Genomic DNA, 22,175 nt, shown 5'->3' on the forward strand with positions numbered 1-22,175 from the left:
GATTTCTTTGATTGGCAGGGCTTTGGCATTCCCACTAGCAAAGATATGATACCTAATGTGGAGGAGAGAGAGGACATGCATGACCCCCCAGTCCCCTCCTGTGTCCTCTATCATCCCAAATGGACTGCTGGCTATGCCCTGCCTTTAATTGCACAATTAATTATAATTCAATTTTATTTTTGAAACCATACATTTTAATGGAAAGTTCACCATAAAGCACAGAGTTCAAGTAAATGATGTATGCATATATTTTATAAAATACATGGGTATGCACACAGTATTCAGAGCATGTGAATTTATTAACAAAAGTTTATGCTGTTGGGGCCTATTTTATAAAAGCGCATAGATGTCCATGTTGCCCTGATAAGGTGCCTCTTTGAAACTTTAATATAGGCACCCTTTTATAAAATTATCCTGAACTATTTTCCAAATATATTATATTCCCTTTTTCAGTTTATAAGTTTATTAAAAACAATTATGAAATATGATTGAAGAAATCCAATGAACTTCAAAAGTGCTGCTAAATATTTGAAAAAAGGACAAGCATGCAATGATTGGAGAAATCCTTAGTAAATTTGAACCATATACATAGTTCAATTATCATATACTTTCATAATCATAGCTCCAACAAAATATATTTTTGAAAGATGTTAGTAATATGCTAATAAAAGCATTCTATGCATATGTGAAAAGCCCAAATGATAACACAATACAACAGATTTTTGAAAAGGAAAACCAAGGGGGAAAGTTATCAAGTTGAGTTAGGGCAATAACCCACATGATTTGCCCCTTAGCATGATTTAAAGGGATCTATCACAGGTTGTCTTGCCCTAGTGCAGCGATATTTAGTGAATCGTGAGTTACGTAGTAATGAGATTCAAAGTATACAAATGCATGTAAAGCAGCTCATTACTATGTAACAACCATAGCATGACTTGGAGTGAGCACCAGGGACCTGATTCTGGAAACCGCGCCTGCTGTAGTTGGCGCTTCCAAAATGGGTGCCTACCACTTGTCAATCACTGGTAGGCACACCATCTAGAATCATACCTATTTTTAGTAAAAATGCTTTAAATGTAGGCCACTGTTTTACAGGCCTAAATTTAAGGCATCTGACTTGCACCTACAGAAAAGCCTAAGCATGCCTAAGGCCACTTCCTGCGTAAGCCATGCCTACGTCAGGTTGGGCATCCATAGGTGTGCTTTGACGTCTCCATACACATGATTTTTTAAAAAAAAATCATGCATCCTGATTGGTCCATAGACAGAAGTAGGATGTCTACCGCCACCTACAATCAGGACGCCGTTTTTAGAATCAGGCCCCCGATGCACACGAGTTGCTTTATGACCATAAAATGATGGTAAAGTAACCCCAGCCAAAAGTAGGTGTTATTTTACTATGCCAGGAGCATTGGGCCTTAAAGCCACAGCTTGATACTCCCAGGCTAGAGCTTGAAGGGTTTGCAGATCCATCTACCCATCTCTGATTACAACCCCTTCAAAGGACCCCCCTCTATCACTGGGAGCTTACCAATCCTATTCTTGTTGGTCCAGTGGACCCTATGGCAAGAATGATCTCCACTTCTGCTCTGCAGGTGCCGTCTTCCAAAATAGCAACCCTAGTGGTTGTCTCATGCTACTGCTTCTATGTATCATGTTTCCTTTTATGAAAACGTGAGACTACCATTAAAGATGCCGTTTTAAGAGATGGCGTCTGTAGAGTAGGAGAATCCTAGAACCCACTAGACTATGAGTTACAGGGATGATAGGGAGTCCTTTGAGGGGGTGGAGAATGTGATTGGAAGTGGGTTGATAGCACTGCAGCTCCTTTTGGCTCTTATCTGGGGGCATTGGGCCACAGCTTTGAGGTAACTCACAAGCAGAATTATTCATTTACTTTGGGAATCAGCAATTTGTAATACTAAGATACCTTAGGCTACAGGTGTCAAACTCAAGGCCCGCGGGCCAAATCCAGCCCGCCTGGTCATTTTATGCGGCCCATGGTCCGATGCCCCCAGTGTTACCTTATGGCCAGCTCCCAGTGTTACCTTGTGGCCGGTTCCCTCCTCCTCACAGCTGTAGTTTGCACGTTGCTGCGTGCAGTGGCTTATCGTGTGTCCCACACCTCATATAGAAGCATTCCCTCTGACGTTCTGATGTCAGAGAGAAGGCTTTCGGTTCAGGTCTAGGACGCACGAGGAGCCATTGCACGCGGCTCCGTGTACACTGCAGCTGTGAGGAGGAGGGAGCTGGCCACAAGATAACACCAGGGGGCATCGGACTGCGGGCCGAATAAAATGGCCAGGTTGAAGCTGGCCAGAAGGTTAGACACCCGCCGGAGGGAGGCACAGCATGGAGGGAGGGAGCCAACAAAGGTAGGGGGAATGATTTTATTTTCAAGTTAGTGTTTGAATTGTGTCAATTTTGAGCATTTTAATCTGCTGTCTATCTTTTGCACTGCTCAGGAAGAAATACATTTGTTTCTTTTTCTCTGGGGGTTGTCTTGTATGCAGAATCTTGAATCTTAGGGTGTTTTAAAAAAAAATATATTAGTACTTTTAGTTTTTGGTCCAGTATTTGCATAGGGGTTATCTATGTTCTGGTAGGAATGAATGTTGAGAAGTGTGCTTTGTGTAGTTTAATTTTGTGGTTAACCATTACCATTATGTGTTAATAAGATTACATTGTGTATGTGTATATATGAAAAATGAATGGAAAAAATGGTGATACAACTAGTATTATGGGGGCGGGGTCTGGCCTACGACTTAGCCTGTGTTTTGGATTTCGGCCCCTTAATGTGATTGAGTTTGACACCCCTGCCATAGGCTGTGACTCCCAAGTAAATCATTGTATGGGAAAAGTTTGCCTTTTACTGCAACTTGATAACTTACTCCCTAAGATTAGTAGATGTGTATTTCCTGTGTAGCCCCCATCTTAAATTATCAACTGTAGCAGATATAGAAGAGAAGACATCAGTTGGTATGTCTAGCTACCTTTATCTTTTGCATTCATGATATTCATTGATTACAAGTCTACATATGGTTAAGGAAATAACCCAGACCTCTGCCCTACTGTTGACGATTCAGCTGTTTTATAAAATTAGAATAGTTTTTAGGAAACAGAACATGAATACATAAAGCTTTTTTTTATTCCTAGTTTCTGGTTTAAAAAAAAAATCCACTTATTTTAGGAAGGATGCAATAACTATGAGTATTAAATTATACTTTGTCTCACTGCAGCAGCCAACCCTGTCTGATATGACTATGTATGAGATGAACTTTTCCCTTCTGGTAGAGGACATTTTGCAGAATATCACCCAGCCGGAGTACCGACAAATCATTGTTGAGGTATACAACAAAGCAGATGAACTTAACGTAATCCTAGTGTTTTAGTGATCCAGCTCTGACAACGGCAAGAGCAACAGTAATTATAAACCTGTCAAGAGTATTGTAAAGAACAGATTCAGGGAGAATTATTGAAGAATAAAAGGATGAACTGAATTACATCTGTGCTTTGAAAATCTTTTTTGTGTGTGTGTGTTTTGCCCATTTCATAAGGCCTTCTTCCTTTATATTTTGATAGCAACTAAATTTCTTTTTTTTTTTTTTTCATGACTGATGAAGTGTCCTATTGCATGTGTGTTCAATGAGGGCAAATTGTTTATTCTGATTAGGGTTTCACATTGACCACATAGAAGCTTTGTATTTTTCTTTATTCTAACATCAAAATAAAAGTTTGCAAAAAGTAAATTTAATATGATAATGTAACATATTTCCTTTCACTTATTATATTTTGCAGTCTGAGTTTTACAAATGCCTAGTGCAGTTTACAATCATAAAAACCCAGCTACTCATGAAAGGGAATGAGCTAAATCCAAACCCCATCCGTTGCAAGCGACAAACATATAACTCCATCGACCTCTTCCCCCACTCCCAAAGACATGATGCCAGAGTATAGAATTTATAAGTAGATGTGTATTAAATTCAGGAGAGAACTGTATAAAGGGCACTGAAACTGAGAGCAAATTCTGTAATGACATCTGGGTGCCCAGATTCTGTTATAGAAATATTAGCCTAATCAGCATTAGCACACCAGCATATAAGCATGTCTGCTTTCGGTACAACTGCATAGTAACATAGCAAATGACGGCAGATAAAGACCTGAACGGTCCATCCAGTCTGCCCATAAGTTATACCCATTAAAAAATACATGATTAAATTAACTCGTCTCTTCTTTGATATTTCTGGGCCATAGACTGTAAAGTCTGGTATTGTCCTAGGTTCCAATTGCTGAAGTTGCCATACAAGCTCACTCCAGCCTATCCAACCATCCTGTTGTTTGCATGAACCTCAATGTGGCACTTTAGAGCATAAATAACAGTGTTCTGTAACCTAAGCATGTAATTGTTTGACACACCCATGCTCCTCCCCCTGAGAACACCCCTTTGCAGTTATGCACGGTACAATTTGCATACTTGCATTCTAGTGCATCGTCACATTCATGCTTGTATGTGCATGTATTCTATCATTTTCTGCACAAATTGCGCTCACATTTAAGTGCCAAGGTTATAGAATTAGAAGATTAGATGTTAATTTTAAAAGCCATATACATACATTAAACAGATTAAAGAACAGAAAAGGCTTATTTTAAAATTACTCGGACTATATGCATATAAAAGCACATGCATAACTTTACTCAAACTGAGTGGAGACATTCTAGTAGGTGGAGTTGGGGAGAAGTTAGCATTTACAGACATAAACATGTGTGAATGCATTTTCACAGGGAAATTCTGAAAAAGAAAGCATGTGCGTAGTTTCCCTTAGAAAACATATCTACCATACAAATTAGAACCTGTTTAAGTAAGTAAAAAAAAACTTACCTTCTGAACAATCAGTGGGATGAATTGCACCCATAAGCAGAAAGAGTATACAGAAAAGCACCACTCATAAAATATTAGTTTTCAAAGAAAAATCTTAATCCTTCATTAAAAATAATATAGTCTGCTTTTGTGACTATTCTATATGTTACATTCAGTACGTGGATATTTTAGAAGATTTGATATATCTTTCAATCCTTAACCCTCCTCCTCTGCTGTCCACCCAGCCAGCTGATTAACCGTTCCCCTTAACTGTATCCATGACATCCTGTTTCTCTGTTTTGCCTGTTTAGATTGTAAGCTCTTTTTAGCAGGGACTGTTTTCTTACTCTTTGTGACTCTGTACAGCGCTGCGTACATCTGGTAGCACTATAGAAATAATTAATAGTAGTAGTATAGTAAATGTGAAATGTCCTATTTAAATGAATCCTTTTCTCCCCTACACTAAACTGACCATAAGTGTTTTCTTTTTCTTTTAATAGTTGTTAATGGTGGTATCTGTTATTTTGGAAAGAAACCCTGAACTGGAGTTTCATGAAAAGGTGGATTTGGATAAACTGGTCAAAGAAGCATTCAATGACTTTCAAAAAGACCAGAGCCGACTGAAAGGACAGGAAAAACAGGTGAAAAAAGTTGTATGTGCAGACAATATTTATAGTTTTGCTCTGTTTGCCACACATGGATATTAAGAGAATGGGAATGATAATTAGGTACAGAAAGATTGCTGACTTAGACTCCAATGGTTGAGGGAGATGGCTAAGATTTTCCAGGATCAGCACCAATGCAAAATGTTCTATAACTAGCAAGGACCCCAAAACATTGGTGGGGGCCTTAGCATTTACCACCTGTCCCACCTTCACTCTCAGCTTAAGACACTATCACCTTTCTTTTTGTCCCTAGTCTATCATTTTCTATTCTTCCCTCCATTCCTCACCTGATACTGTCTGTCATCTCCTGAAGCCACTTTTTCCTCTTCCCCTTACTTTCTCTAACACTCCCCTTCCACCATGGCACTCTTCCCTCCACTTCTCAGTTTCACAGCCCATCTCTGTTGAACTGCAACTCTTCAACTCCTGAGTCAACCTCCTTGAGTGCCACAACTCTTCAGCTCAATCACTGCCTACAGGACTTTTCTTTCCACATTTTTGGTCTTCAGTTCTGTTGACACTTTTTCTGTGTTCCCAAGCACATTTTATGTAATATTGCTTCAGGGCACATTCACTGCCAGGCTGCAAAGTACATCTGAAATATACATGTCATTTTCATAAACAATAGCTGAAAGGTGTAAAGTGTGTTGCCAAGTGTGTTTAGTTTTCTACTTTCTATCAATTATATCTCAATAGCATCAGTAAAATTGTGGAGGCAAATGCATTCATTCCTTTTAAATGCAAATATTTAGAGATAAAGGTTCTTAATTATAAACAATTAAAATTGATCCCATATAAAATCACAAAAGAGCAATTTGCTTATTTTATGAGTCTTTTGCCAGAGTTGCTAACACTTAAGTACTCGGAGACATTTTCCATCAAAAAAATATGACTGAGCCAGGCCCTCAGGTGGGTGATGCCATCTGATATGTCTGTGACAGAAATCTCTCCCAGAGCTCAAAACTGCATTTAAAGTTCTCAGCATTTGTGGCTTTCATTTTATGCAGCAGTCTCCTCAGTCTTCTTGTTTTCACTTTGCTGAATACATATTTTTTTTCTTTGGAACAATTTTGCAAATGAGGTCTGGATACTAACCCTGCCCTTAGTGCAATAAAAAAGTCCAGAACTTCACACACTGAAGACGTCTCATTTGTCATGGCACTGACCATAAAAAGGCAGAGTGTAAGCACTGGGGAGAGGTTTCTTCACAAGCTTAAAAGCATCTATTGGGTCTGCAGTCATTATCTGGTAGAGAGAGGACTTCTGCAGGATGACCCATCAAATGAGCGCAGGACAATTGCGCTCTGACAAATGCACTCCAACAATTGCACGCACGGACTAGTGCGCACATGGACAATTGCGGTGGTGGACAATGTTCCCTCTAAGGATTGATGAGGTGTGTGCAAAAAAAAATATGCATGAGCGACAAGTTACATACTCCACAAATTTATGAGCAGGCGCGGAGGACGCATTTTTAAACAAATGTAGTTTATCCTTGTACTCCTTATGTATTTTTAATCATCTATGGATATGTTTGTATGTTTATTGTTCAAATGGTTTTATTTATTTCCCAAAATTTATTTTTGTTATACGCATTGAAAATATTTGATATTGCATTTAAATCAAAATCTCAATAAACTTGAAACGAGTGCCCGTGAGATTGTGGGAGGGTTAAATACTCAAAACTTAGAAGAATAACAATTTACTTAAAGTTTTTGCTTCGCCAGCTTTCTGATATCTTTACATACAGTGGCGTTCCTAGCATATGTAACACCCGGGGCCCATCATTTTTTGGCATCCCCCCACCATCTGTATGAAAAACATGATTTTTAGTAACAAGCCACACGTCACACATGAGTACCTAGGAAAAGGCAGCATCTTACATATTGCAGTAAGCAGTACATCAATACATCCATTGTAAAACTAAACAAGCCAGACCAGCACAGATCAATCCTACACTGTCAATCCTAATAGAAAACCATGTCTTTCGAACACACAGAACACAGAAAACACCTTCGCCTAGTATGGAATATGTCATCACAAACTAACCCCTCCCCCTTTTGCAAAACTGTAGTGTGGATTTTAGCCACAGTGGTAACAGCTCTGACGCTCATAGAATTCTGAGCATCAGAGCTGCTACCACCACGGCTGGCGCTAAAAAACGCTCCACAGTTTTGTAAAAGGGGGGATAAAATAGAAATACACAGCTTCAATGCTCTAGCTCAGGGGTGCCCAAACTTTTTGGGCTTGCGAACTACTTTAAAATGACCAAGTCAAAATGATCTACCAACAATAAAATTAAAAAACACAAAGCACACTATACGCTGAGAAAATGTTAATTATCATTCCTATTCTGGATTTTTTTCAAAGAGGTCAAGGCAGATGAATCTATGCATTGTCACCTCAGTAACAACCATACAAAAATAGACAAATATACCCCCCTTTCTTTTTATTAAACCACAATAGCAGTTTTTAGCGCAAGGAACTGTGCTAAATGCCCAGCGCTGCTCTCGACGCTCATAGGCTCCCTGCGCTAAAAAACACTATTGCAGTTTAGTAAAAGGGGGCCATAGTGCAAAATATAGACAGCATATATAAATTCAGACACATTTTGACCACTAAATTTAAAATAAAATCATTTTTCCTACCTTGTCTGGTGATTTCATGAGTCTCTGGTTGCACTTTCATCTTCTGACTGTGCAACCAATCTTTCTTCCCTTCTTTCAGCCTGTATGCTTCCTCTCCTCCAGACCTCATTCCCTCCCCCAACTTTTTCTTCCTCTCTCCCTGCCCTTTCTTTCTTTTTTCTCTCTTGATGCCCCCTTTCTTTTTTTCTGTTTCCCTTCTGTCTCCCTGCCTGCCTTCTTTCTTGCTCCCTACCCTCCACAAAGTCACTGCTGCCACCATGGGGGGAAACAGGCCCCAAAGCCACCGCCACGGCTGCCCCAAGCTCTCTCTGCTTCCCACCGGGCCGACCAGCAATCCCCCGACGTCAATTCTGCCGTCGGAGAGGAAGTTCCGCCCAGCCAGGCAGCGATTAGCTGGCCCGAACTTCCTCTCCGACTGCAGCCTTAGGGCGGGTGCACAGCCAAGGCGGCCTGCCCCCCCCCCCCCCACCGACGGTAAGACACTGAAGAATGGCAGCGGCTCCTCTCACAAATCCCCACCTGCGTCGGAAGTCCGTAGGGGATCTTGAGAGGAGCCGCCGCTGCATATTTCAACTTTAAAATACAGGCCGCCGCCGCTTCCTCTCACCTCGCCCTCGAGTGAGCGACAGGAGAAAGCGTATGAGCGAAGCCACTGAAAATAGTGAGCAATCGCTCATGCGCTCACCTTAGAGGGAACAATTTATTTTGTGGGTTTTTTTGAGGGTTACGAAGTAAGCCTCTTTTTTGAGAGGGGGACTCCCCTACACTTTAGAAACATGACGGCAGATAAAGGCCAAATGGCCCATCTAGTCTGCCCATCCACAGTAACCATTATCTCTTTCTCTCTCTGAGAGATCCCACGTGCATAGCTCTCAGACCAGTACTCTAACCATAAGCTACCCCTCCTCGATATTCACTTGCTATCTAGTGTTAGGGTAAGGTTTATATCATGATTATGGGAATCCTAATCATGATATAAACCTTACCCTAACATGAAGGCCCTGATTTGCCGAGACTCCTCAGGCCCCGTCCCTTGGGAGGGGCTTGAGGAGTCTCAACAAATCAGGGACTTCCAGATTCACGGGCCGCACTTGTCCCTGTGTGCAATTGTCCTGCACTCCTTTGTCAGTGTACCCTTCTGCAGACACAGAACAATGAAAGAAGAAAATTGTTTGTGCAAAAGTGGGCTAAGACTCTGCATTTCTTTAAATCGTCTTTTGTGCTTTTTACCTCTACATCTGTGTACAATGGCTTTAAGAGTCCAGCCATAAAGAAATTGTGCTAAGCTGTCCCAGGTACTTTCTAAAATTGTATGAGTCTCATCTAAGACTTCCGGACCTAAAGCATAAACACCCTCCACATGCACACACAGGTCTGAACTAAGGCGACTTCAAGCTGTCTCCTAAAGTGCTGAAGATGCACAAGAATAAGCAGAACCTTGATCAGATGTATTCGGCCAACATATAAAAATGTCAAAGTCTTAAGTAGCCATTCTGATGCATTGCCTTTCACATGATCAGTACCTTTGTTTATGACAAACCCTACTAACAGCCTGTTTCTAAAAAGATAGACTTTCTCGAATCTAGGTGATGGTTGAAATTCAAAGTTCATTATTAGTCAAATTGGCAATACAGAAGGGTAAGACATAAGAGAATTGTTTAATATGCCAACTACTACTGTTATGGGAGGTGTATGTGCTATGATTTTATGCATGTTTTCTTATAACTCACCTTGGTTTTAGGCAGGAGATACATTTTAAAAATAAATGCTAAATTATCTAGTAGTCTGGGATCTTTATACAAAAAAACGAGCTCAGGATGTGATATCTGCATGAATTTCAGCCCCTCAGCTTTACATGAACACTATCTTCCAGCAGGCCTATGACTTTTGGTCCAGTCTATTTCCCAGTCCCAGTTTGAACTGGTATTAACTCATGATGAAACAGATGAGTGCAAAACACATCTCATGTGATGTCTCTTCAAGACTCAACTTTTGCCATTGCTGCCAGATGGCTTGCCTGGCTGTGTGCTTCAGATCCATACGGAGCTGTTTATCCTGGACTAAAAAATGCCCCATACATTGGCAGTTCTCTTTTTACAGATAAGGTTACAGAGATAGAAGACACCATCAATTATCACTGTTCTGCTCTACAAACAGGCTCAATGCAATATTGCAGAAGATTCTCTAAGCAGCCACAACAAGCTCATCAATCTTTTGCTAAGCTTTTTCAACAACAAAGAGGACAACCAAAGCAGGCTGTATGTGTACAAGTAGTTTCTTATTTTTTAAATGTCCTCTCTTATCAAAGTCCGTTGCTTCCATAATAAACATACTGTCACATCTGTAGGAGGTCAGCTACACCTCTTTCTTCAGAAGTGGAAGAAAATCACGACTGACTGCTTGGTTCTGGCTAGCCTATCCATTACTTCATTATAAAGATCTCAGCTACTCCAGATACATACCTATCTGCTTCAAGAGGAAGTTTTAATTCCAGCTCCCAGTGAATGCCATAAAATTTGTTTCACCTCAGGAAAGAATAGAGACTTCTGTTCCAGAAAGTTTCTGATTTCCAAGAATACAGGAAGATTATGTCCTGGGTAATTTCATGTCAACTGGTCCAATTTTAAAGAGGGTCCCCAGTCGATAAATTAAAGGGCCCCTAACTCTGGACCTAGTTGAGATCATGTCCTCAAACTCTGGATATCCCCTGAAAAACTTTCATCTATTTCTGAGATGGTTGAGTGGGAAGCTCGGGAACTGTTGTAAACTGAAGGACTTCAACTTGTTCCTCTACAAAGAAAAGTTTAAAATGAGCACACTCCTTTCCATCCTTCTGTATTGGAGAAAAGGAAAGTGATGCCTCTACCGCCATCCCAAATGCAAAAAAATAACTACAGTTCCTTCTGCACGCTGACCATTACTAATACAAAGTCCTTTCTTAGCTCCCAGGGTTTTAACAAAATGTGTTACTGAAACAGCTCATCTATACAAGACACCTAGTCTTTCTATCTTTCAGTGCTTGTGTTCTGGCAACGTCCTCAAGAACCTTCAGTTTCTCTCAGGGACAAAACAATTTGTCTCCTTCAAGGTGTGGGTATTCTTCTCAATCTTAAGAAATGAAGATTTTAACCCATGAACTAGGGTGGTGCAGCATCAACATTTTCATATCATTTAGTTTCCTACATCATTTACAGAAACGTTTGTTCTTTTTTGTTGGTTGGTTTATTTGTTTTAGAAGCAATATCATTAGTAGCACACACATTTTTTGGGAAAGAGCACACACATGAACTAATCCCACATGCATACGCTATCAGGAAAAATAGAAACATGTTGACAGATAAAGGCCAAATGGCCCATCCAGTTTGCCCATCCACAGTAACAATTATCTCTTCCTCTCTCTAAGAGATCACATGTGCCATTCCCACACTTTCTTGAATTCCACCACCTCTTCCGGGAGACTGTTCCATGCATCTACCACCCTTTCTGTAAAAAAGTATAGATGACTCCTGAGCCTATCACCTCTTAACGTCACCCTATGCCCTCTCATTTCAAAAATTCCTTTCAAATGAAAGAGACTTGCTCTTGCCCATTTACGCCACGTAGGTATTTAAACGTCTCTATCATATCTCCAAACTATACATATTGAGATCTTTGTCTGTCCCCATATGCCTTATGATGAAGACCATGCACCATTTTAGTAGCCTTCCTCTGGATTAACTCCATCCTTTTTATATATTTTTGAAGGTTCGGTCTCCAGAATTGCACACAATATTCTAAATGAGGTTTCACTAGAATCTTATACAAGGGTTTCAATACCTCCTTTTTCCTACTAGCCATACCTCTCCCTGTGCAAGCTAGCAACCTTCTAGCTTTCACCGTCACCTTTTCAACCTGTTCAACCTTAAGATCACCACATACAATCACACCCAAGTCCCATTCTATTGTGCACATAAGTTCTTCACCCCCTAAACTGTACCGTTCTTAGATTTTTGCAGCCTGAATGCATGACCTTGCTTTTCTTAGCATTAAATTTTAGCTGCCAAGTTTCAGACCACTCTTCAAGCTTCGCTAGATCTTTCTTCATGTTATCCACTCCATCTGGGATGTATTCTCTATTTCATATTTTGATATCATCCACAAAGGGACAAATCTTACCCAACAGCTGTTCAGCAATATCACTTATAAAAATGTTAAAAAGAGCAGGCCCAAGAGCAGGAATTTGAGGCACACCACTGGTAACATTCCTTTCCTCTGAGCGATGTCCATTGACCAGTACCCTCTGTTGCCTTCCACTCAACCAGTTCCTGACTCAGCCCATCAATTTGGGTCTATCCCAAGGGCACTCTATTTATTAGATGTCTGTGTGGAACACTGTCAAAGGGTTTGCTAAAATATAAATACACCATATCTGGTGCACTCCCTCTATCCAATTCTCTAGTCACCCAGTCAAAGAAATTGATCAGATTTGTCTGACAAGACCTACCTGTAATGAATCCATGTTGCCTCTGGTCTTGTAATCCACTGGATTCCAATAATTTTACAATTTTCTGTTTAAAAGTGTTTCCATTAATTTGCTTACCACAGAAGTCAGCCTGTAATTCCCTACTTCTTCCTTACTTCCACTTTTGTGGAGAAGGACCTCATCCACCCTTCTCCAGTCCTCCGGTGCCACTCTCGAATCTAAAGAAGCATTGAAAAGGTCAGTCAGCGGAGCCACCAGAACTTCCCTAAGTTCCTTCAGTACCCTCAGATGTGCACCATCCAGCCCCGTTGCTTGCCTACTTTTAATTTAGCTAGCTCCTCACGAACACAACCCTCTGAAAATCGATCATGGTCTACAACTCCTTCATCTCTATTCGCGTTTATCGTCTGTGGTCCCACTCCCGGTGCTTCTGCCATGACCATGTAACCGGGATCTGTTTATACCATCTCAGTGCTATGCTTTATTTGTATATACGAGAGGTTCTTGGGTTTTAACATTGGCTTTATTTAGTTCAAATCAATAGTAACACAGTTCAACAATCTTAGGTCAAATTAGAGAAATATACTATATAGAAACCTACAGTCTCTCTGTCTCATTAAGATGTTATCTTTCATGTTTTCACCCATTTTTATTCTAGCCTACCCCTTACTTAGTGAATGAGCTTGAACTTTACTAGCTTCTGTCAGACTAGTATTGCTCAAAAAAGAGTCTGATTTAAAACAGAATTTCACTGTAGCAGCATTTCTCGCCTCTGCCCAGGAATATATTGCTTTTTCTTCCCCCCTCCCCCCCTTTCCCAGCAAGGCATCCTTCTCCATGGCACATCTTTCCAGTCCCTCTGCAGGGCTGGAATCTGCCAGTTCTCTCTGTCTTATTCTCCATCTCCTCCTCATTCTCATTCTTCTCAATCTCCAGGAAATTCATTGTTATATAGGATTTGTCTCCATAGTCATTAATGGTAAGTCCTGTCACTGGCTGTTGATAGGCTAACATGGGAGTAATGGAGCTTGGCAATTCATGATTGGTCCAGCTTAATGAGGATTAAGTCATGGGAATTTGTTCTGTAATGCAAAGGCTAGGTCAGCTTTAGCATACACATCCCATTCTCTGATATATTAAAGGGGAGTCTCAGCAGACCTGCCTTCTGACCCTCTGACCACTTTCATGGGTGTGCATAATTGTCCCAGATCATCATGACCTAAATGGTCTTCCACCACGATTCTTCTGTCGCATGATCTCACCTAGAATAAACAATCCTGCTCCATGTTGCAATGTTTTTTTTCAGTATGTTAGTGAGCATTATTAATAGGCTACAGTTGGCCTTAGTTTGCAGTTACATGTGGAACTACCCTTCGTCTGTATTCTATAACAGTCACATGCAACTAGGGGTTGTGGCCATAGGAGGGGCATGGGCAAGTGAGGAGTGTGCCTAACAGTTATGCACACAAACATACCAGCCTGTAACACGGCGTAAGTGCTTGTGCCTAAGGTTAGGTGTGTAGATGCAGACTTAACGCTAATCTTCAATAACGGCGATTACATCCTAGTACCTAACTTTAGACACCCTTACTCGAATCTACCAAAAAGAAAGTAATTCTACATGCTCATCCTAATTTCCTGCCAAAGGTAGTTGCTCTTTTCCATGTGAATGAGAAAATAGTGCTTATGTGCCTCTTCAGCTTTAGCTAGAATTTTGGCGGACAAAGTACAACATTACTACAATTTCCTATAGAATGGGTTGTACTTCAAAATATGGGTTGATAGAAAGATTTGATTGTCATTTTCTTTGACCTTTCATGCACCTCTGTTCTGGTAATTTTAAATCTTTTTGTGACTGGATGGGTATGTTTTCTGAATATTATGTAGACCAAATAATCTGAAAACTAAAGCATTCAAATATATTCTTAGTCCCTAGATCTTCAGGTGAACTAACAAAACTGTAGCAATTCCATCTGCAAAATTGTTTTTCTAAACTTTCTGTTAATACTTAAGTTTCTGATCATCAAACCCTGACAAAAAGTGCAATGCTTTATTTCTACAGGATGACATAGATGTGTTTTACAAAACCCCCCCACTGGGTAAAAGAGGAACGTGCAGCTACTTGACAAAGGCAGCAATGAATTTTTTGCTGGAAGGTGAAGTTAAGCCAAGCAATGATGACCCTTGCACCGTTAGCTGAAGTTTGGAAAGGGGGCAGAAAGCAGTTGTTCCTGTGGGCTTAGCACGTTTAATTTATGTATGATATTTAGTTTGTCTTCCAAAGAATAACTATAGGCAATACTTTAGTCCTACTCTTTCCAGAGAGAGACTTCTACAGCAAAAACATAGGGCTCCTTTTACTAAGCTGCGTTAGGGCTTTAACGCACGGAATAGTGTGCGCACGCTGAACCTTAACGCCAGCATTGAGTTGGTATTAGTTCTAGAAGCGTAGCGCACGGTAATTTCCTGCATGTGTTAAAAACGCTAGCACACCTTAGTAAAAGGAGCCCATAGTCACTGGGTATAAAAAAATTGTATAACTGGTTCATTAATTGTCTGCATAAAACATATTCAAGCGCAAAATATAGTAAGAAGGGTAACTTTGCCACTGGCAATAAATAGTCGTCACCTAAATGGATTGAAAAGCTGAATTTCACTTGTAGTATCTTATTTATTTCTCCAAAGTGAGACTTCTCGGAGATAAATAAAATTACCTGGATTTATATTGACACTTGCTTGATGGTAAATCAATGATCATATATATGCACCTGCCAGTTGTGCAATTTTTAATCATTAGTGTTTTGCAAAAATTTCCATCTGATTTTCTTTCCATTTGCACATTTCACTAAATCTATCCAGCTGCAATAAAAATTATTTATGATTCCTAATCATGACTTAGAGCAGAGTTTAGGACTGTAATCATAACTGTAATTTTTGTGCCAGTCTATAGTTACATTTATTTGGATTACCTGCAGAACAAGTTTTTGGCCCATTTTTATAGAAGTGAGAGCCTTGCAAAAGCTGGGAAAATATTGTTTCAGTCATTTATTCACTTTTTTAACCTAATAATGGATCATAATATAAACAACCAATTATATTTCTGTTACCTTACTTGTAAGGCCCCATATATTAAGGCTGTCATTATGAAAGCTTGAAAACTCATTCAAAACTATTGTTTGTGGATAAATACTGAAACAGGAATAATTTGTTGCTGCTATAATGCCACTAGGTTAGAATATAGGGATGAAAATTTACTTTGTTTTCAGCTTTTACTTGCAAAGAATAAATGTGAAAAAAAAATTTTTTAAAGCATTTGTAAGCAGAAGTCTTTTTTTTTCAGTCCAGACAATGACATAGGATCCAAAGTGCAAAAGGATGCACAAGCTAAGGTCTTCTTTTACTAAGCTGTAATAGCATTTTTAGCACGTGCTAAACCCACATTATACAGCTAGAACTAACACCAGATCAATCTGGCGTTAGCGTCTAGCGCACATGGCAATTCTGCACGCGCTAAAACCACTATCACACTTAGTAAAAGGAGCCCTAAGTTTTACACTTGGTCAATTAGATGTGCTAATGGTTATATGGTAAGGTCTTCCATTTCACACTTGTATGGTTTGTGTTAACCATAGATAGCACCATTGATTCATTCTTATTGTCTACAGTACTGTATAAGGATAACAATTTCAAAAACATAATGGATCATGCAAGAAATAATGGGAAATGTACTTATATCTTATATTAAAAATAAACATTTAACTTATATTAAAAATAAACATTTACCTTTTCATGGGCTCTGGTTGTTATAAAGTTGTAGAGAGGATGGTATGAAATGGTTGAATTCTGAATGTTTGTCTAATTTTGAGAGGTTTTCCTTGTGCATTTCTTAGTATTTAAAAATGGCTGGAAATTTGAGAGAGCTGGTTATTGTTTTGAAATTTTCTTCCATGTGCTTACAAAGAGCTTTAGTAGCCCGTGTTTCATTGAAGAGAAAACAGAGTAGGTATATAGAATTCAAATTTTGTCTGGCCTCTTTTTGGGATGGCATCTAAAGGCAGAGTCTGAACCATGAGCTATGGCATCTTGTACAGTTATAGTTCCTCATTCCTACTGAAGACACTATAACATAATGTTCAGCTGTGGATTAGGAATTGGTTATCAGACAGAAAACAGAGGGTAAGATTAAATAGACATTTTTATGAATGGAGGAGAGTAAACAGTGGTGTGCCACAGGGATCTGTACTGGGACCGGTGCTATTTAACTTATTTTTTAAATGATCTGGAAATTGGAAAAATGAGTGAGGTGATTTAAATTTGCAGATGACATTAAACTGTTCAAAGTTGTTAAAATGCATGCAGGCTGTGAAAAATTGCAGGCAGACCTTAGGAAATTGGAAGACTGGGCATCCAAATGGCAGATGAAATTTCATGTGGACAAATGCAAAGTGATGCACACTTGGAAAAATGACCCAAATTATAGTTACTAGATGCTAGGGCCCACCTTGGGGGTTAGCACCCAAGAAAAAGATCTGGGTGTCATTGTAGACAATATACTGAAACCTTTCACCCAATATGCGGCGGTAGCCAATAAAGCAAACAAGATGCTAGGAATTTAGAGAAGAGATGGTAAACAAGAGTAAGCATGTTATAATGCCTCTGTATTGCTCCATGGTGCGACTTCACCTTGAGTATTGTGTTCAATTCTGGTCGCTTTATCTCAAAAAATATATAGCGGAAGTAGAAAAGGTTCAATGTTAGGTGTGTAAATGTAGAATGTGCGATTAGTGAGCCTCATCCCAGCACCTATTTAGGTATAGTGAGAATTACTCCTAAAAGCATGGCAGAAAGCACAGTTTAGTGCTTTACTAAACTTTAGTTGTCATTACTAATTAATACACAATAAATACCTCTGTGTCAAATGAAAAGTGCAGGTGCAGCACAGGGATATTGAGATCCCGCTTGGACGGGGACAAATTTGTCCCCGTGTCCAACCCCCAGTCCTCAGGGGCGACCTAGCCGGTTGGATTAACTGAAAAGCACAGACATCAGGTGCTGCATGACCCTTTCCATGTTAGTTGTTTTAAAGCAAAAATTAGTGAATTAGATGCTGGCATGTAGTAATTCTTGCATTAAGCAGCTAAGCTTCAATTATACATGTTTGCTGAACTGTGCTTGGTTGACTGCAAGCAATCATACTGGGTAGATTAGATTACTGTAATGTCATATATTTAGGGGTAACAAAACTAAAGGGTAAGACATTACAACTCTTGATGAATTTTGCAGAAGGATTGATAACAGGAGCATCCTGGATGATCCATGTGATGCCTAATTGGAGACAATTGCATTGGCTTCCTGTTCAACAGAGAGTACAGTATAAGGTGCTGTCAACAATTCAGACTACTGCTATTTATTATCTCTATAGCGCTGAAAGCATAAGCAGCACTGTACATTTTAGCATATAATAGACAGTCCCTGCTCACGAGAACTTACAACTGTGTATTATGTAGCTCCAACATGTTTTTATGACATGCTGTGGAGGTATATTGACCGGGGAGGGCATTAAGATCTAAAAGCTGTATGAGGCTGTTAGTGGATAGCTAAGTAGAATGTAAAAGGATGGGCTGGTAATAGAAAAAGAATCTTCTTATTTAAAGGGAAGGCTCCTCAAGTACAGAATTGAGCAGTTTGCAAAGCATGGTAGGAAGATGTCTAATTGGAAAAAAAATGTTCAGTCCAAACAGCATTAGAGATAGTCACTTCTTTAATTGTAGGCACAACTAATTTCAGGCAATGGCAATGGACATTTAAAACACAATAGCAACCATATCTTGTGGAAGGAAGTTAAAATTCCATTTTCTAACACTAAACCTTTAGATAGTAATCTAAATATATAGAGAATTCCACATACATCTTACTGAATAGCCTTACCTTTGGATAACGATATCTAAGTTCAACTGTACCAAGTACATCTGCTTATCGTTAGCAACTCAATATTTTGAACAGCGGGAGTGAAAGTTTGACCTGCTGGCACACAGATGTACTTGCTCCGGCAGAGCATTCCAATCTTCAAAAAAATTCTTAAAGACAGTTATTTGTAAGTGCATTTATGTGAGTAAGCGAAGGGTTGAGCTGTTGTGCAGATAATCAGTTGTATATGTGTGTATATGTAATGTTTATCAGTTCTTATATGTGTATATGTAATGTTTTTTAAAGGACTGTTTATGTTTGGAAACCGCCTAGATTTTGGGCAGAGTATATATTTTTAAATAAATACATTTTGGGGTGGGAATGCAAGACTGAAGTTTTGCTTAACACTTAGGGCTAGATTCACGAACCTGCCTGATCGGGACTGATCCGTGTCTGATCCGGGCAGGTCCGATAGATTCTTAAACCTCCAATATGCAGATGGGGGCAATCGGAGAAACGCCCTCATCTATTGGCACGGATTGCTGGTGTGCGATCCCAACGCATGCACAGACCATCTATAGATGGTCTGCACATGCATCTAGACCCATCCGAGCAGCAACTTTTCTTTTTTTTTAAACTTATATTTTTACTTTTTAGCCCAGCGAGCCCGTGGTTTTAACCCGCGGGTTAAAACCACAGGCTCGCAATGCGAGGAAGGGCAGGAGAGACTCGGGGTAGCAGGCAGGAGAAAACCGGGGATGAGCAGGGCAGCGATTTGGGACAGAACAGGCAGGAGAGATCCGGAGAAGAGCATCGGGGTGACAGGCAGGAGAGATTCAGGGCAGCAGAGAGCAGGGCTTCTATGGAGCTGGAGAGTCGGAAAGACGTTTTCGACTGGTCCCCAGCAGTTGCTTCTTGGGTTGATCGGCCAGCCCAGTTGGTTTAAAAAATTTGGTTGGTGAATCGCGTCCCTGTCTACTTTACATGCGTTTCTCCTCATTTGCATGCATAGATGCGAAGCGGATCGCAGGAGAGGTCGGTGAATCGGGCTTGAGAGAAATCTGGTCGCAAAGGTGTCGCAATCCGATCGGTACACGATTGATTGGCTTTGTGAATCTAGCCCTTAATACACTTACAACAGTTGAACTTAGATATCGTTATCCAAAGGTAAGGCTATTCAGTAAGATGTATGTGGAATTCTCTATATATTTAGATTACTATCTAAAGGTTTAGTGTTATTAGAAAATGGAATTTTAACTTCCTTCCACAAGATATGGTTGCTATTGTGTTTTAAATGTCCATTACCATTGCCTGAAATTAGTTGTGCCTACAATTAAAGAAGTGTCATTATCTCTAATGCTGTTTGGACTGAACATTTATTTCCAATTAGACATCTTCCTACCATGCCTTGCAAATCTGCTCAATTCTGTACTTGAGGAGCCTTCCCTTTCTATATGAAGATATTCTTTTTTCTGTTACCTTTTACATTCTACTTAGCTGAGATAAATAAAATGCCAGTAGGCACTAGTTGTGCTTGTGGCATCAGTACATCCTAACTGTGAATCCCAGATTTATGCACGTCGTTTTCCTGTGAAATTCAATACAAACTCCCATGACTCATATGGATCCCTGTTTCATATGGCCATGACCTAAAAATACGAGCTGAGCAGAGTGAGAAATTATTGTTATTCTGATAATATACTCTGTACTGGAGCTTGCTATGAATCTTTCATAAATTATCACAAAGTACAGCCCATGGTAACAGCCGGCAGTAATGCACGTCCCTGCTTGTCCATAAACTATTGAGCAGTTTTCCAGAGCATCCTGTGAAACAGATCAGAAAGGTTCTGTGGTAAAAAGGAAAAACAACAATGCCTGGCACCTTGCAATTAGTGTATGATAATGCATAGAGCAAGCCTGCAACTTTGCTGTTCTGCTGAACAAAAGGGGAAAATGTAAAAAGATGGTCTTGCTAAATACCAAGACTTTCCTTGCAGTAACCACCTTTAGAAAATTACAGGGATTTTCAAACACTAGGCATGTTCCTTTGAGGAACACAGATAAAACTGAAAAAATTATTCCATGCTGGTGTTTGTGAGTATAAGACTGAATTCTATATATTGTGCCTAAAAATTTGGCACTGGAAAAACCCAACTAAGCGCCGTCTATAAACTGCGTCTAAAGTTAGGCACCTTTTATAGAATAGCGCTTACACCTGGAAGCTGTGCCTAATGTTGGGCACAACCATTTGCACCTATAAAAATGTGATGCAAGACCTCACACCTAAAGGTGGGTGTGGATACCCCTTATTCTACTTCATAATTGTGTGCGTAACTTTGAGGAATGCCCCCAATCCACCAATGAGCTTCCCATCTCCACGCCCCCTTTTTGATGCCATATGTAAATCTTAGTTGTGGATTGTATTCCTAAATTTTACATGCATAAATTCAAACTAAAATGGAGTAACACTAATTGTTTGTTAAAAAGTCAATTATCAGTGCTAATTGGCTTGTTCAATTAAATTGCCTGTGCAAATTAGATGCGTGCCCAAATTTGCACACGCAACTCAAAACACCATATGCAAATTGATCTAATTCATATTCATTCTGGATATCTTGAAAACCAGAGGCTCCTCAGGACAGGTTTCAAAAGATCTTGGTTTAGTGACTCCAGCAGAATGACCAACAAAATAAATTCTCCCTAATGAGCTGCTTTTTATTTTCATGTGAAGCATCTCAGCTAAATTATTCATATTAACACAGTTTAGCAGAGTAAATGATGGCAGATAAAGACCAGAATGCTCTATCCAAGAAATGTGACCAAGGTTGAACTTGCTGCTCTCTGCAGGTTACCCTTCCCCCTTCGTTGTCAGGGTTATACTTGCCACTCCATATAGGCTACCTCCCTCTATGCTTTTTTTTGCTGTGTGTGTGTGTGTTCAGGATGCCCACAATGAATATGCACGAGAGAGATTGGCATGCAATGGAGGAAGTGCATGCTAATACAACTCATGCATATTCATTGTAGATATCCTGAAAACCCAACCGGCCAGATCGTCCCTGAGGAATGGGTTGGACACGAGGACAAATTTGTTCACATGGGTTCTCCATTTATCCGCCCGTTCTGTCCCAGCACCTGTCCCATTCCTGCAAGCTCTGCCTTAACCGCACAAGCCTCATACACTTATGATTTTAAAGTGTTCAAGGCTAGTGCAGATGAGGACAGAGCTTGTGGGAACGGGATGAGGATAGAGAGATCCCGTGGGGACTGGGAAAATTTGTCCATGTGTTATTCTCTACATGAGTGCTCTATATTTTTATTCCATCATCTTCCAATATAGGGATCCTCTGTGCTCATAGTTCAGTTTTATTATGTACAGTTTTTCTTTTTCCTCTTCCCCTTTGTTACTGATATGTGTATTGAGATCTTCTCTTGTTATTTTTCCCACCACTGTTATGAAATTGCTGGGGATGACATCCTTAAATTTTCTCCCACCTGCCACACCCTTCCTCTAATTTCAATACCTTCCACATATTAAATGAATTTTTCACTTAGGATACTTGTTTTTCCATCAATTGCTCCAACCATCTACATTATGGGCCAAAATTGTGGAAACACTTCAAGTTTTATGAGAT

General features: G+C 39.9%; 1 protein-coding gene and 1 long non-coding RNA gene across 6 annotated transcripts in view; one reads left to right on the forward strand and one right to left on the reverse strand.

The window, feature by feature from the left end:
- Nucleotides 1-16,427, forward strand: part of PHKB (phosphorylase kinase regulatory subunit beta) — a 379,505-nt gene extending 363,078 nt beyond the window's left edge. For 4 of the 5 annotated variants that reach the window (XM_033940811.1, XM_033940816.1, XM_033940815.1 and 1 more), the window contains 3 exons: nucleotides 3,240-3,347; nucleotides 5,359-5,499; nucleotides 14,696-16,426. In XM_033940811.1, coding sequence (XP_033796702.1) covers nucleotides 3,240-3,347; nucleotides 5,359-5,499; nucleotides 14,696-14,833 — 387 coding nt within the window. In that variant the 3' untranslated portion in view covers nucleotides 14,834-16,426. Of the gene's footprint in view, nucleotides 1-3,239; nucleotides 3,348-5,358; nucleotides 5,500-14,695 lie in introns of all 5 variants that reach the window. The other variant, XM_033940814.1, reaches the window with a different exon arrangement.
- The window catches only part of LOC117358924, a 63,599-nt gene that overhangs the window by 28,498 nt on the left and 12,926 nt on the right, over nucleotides 1-22,175 (reverse strand). The gene's annotated exons all lie outside the window — the stretch shown is intronic.

The sequence above is a fragment of the Geotrypetes seraphini genome, chromosome 4, assembly GCF_902459505.1.
Source record: "Geotrypetes seraphini chromosome 4, aGeoSer1.1, whole genome shotgun sequence".
Lineage (NCBI taxonomy): Eukaryota > Metazoa > Chordata > Amphibia > Gymnophiona > Dermophiidae > Geotrypetes > Geotrypetes seraphini.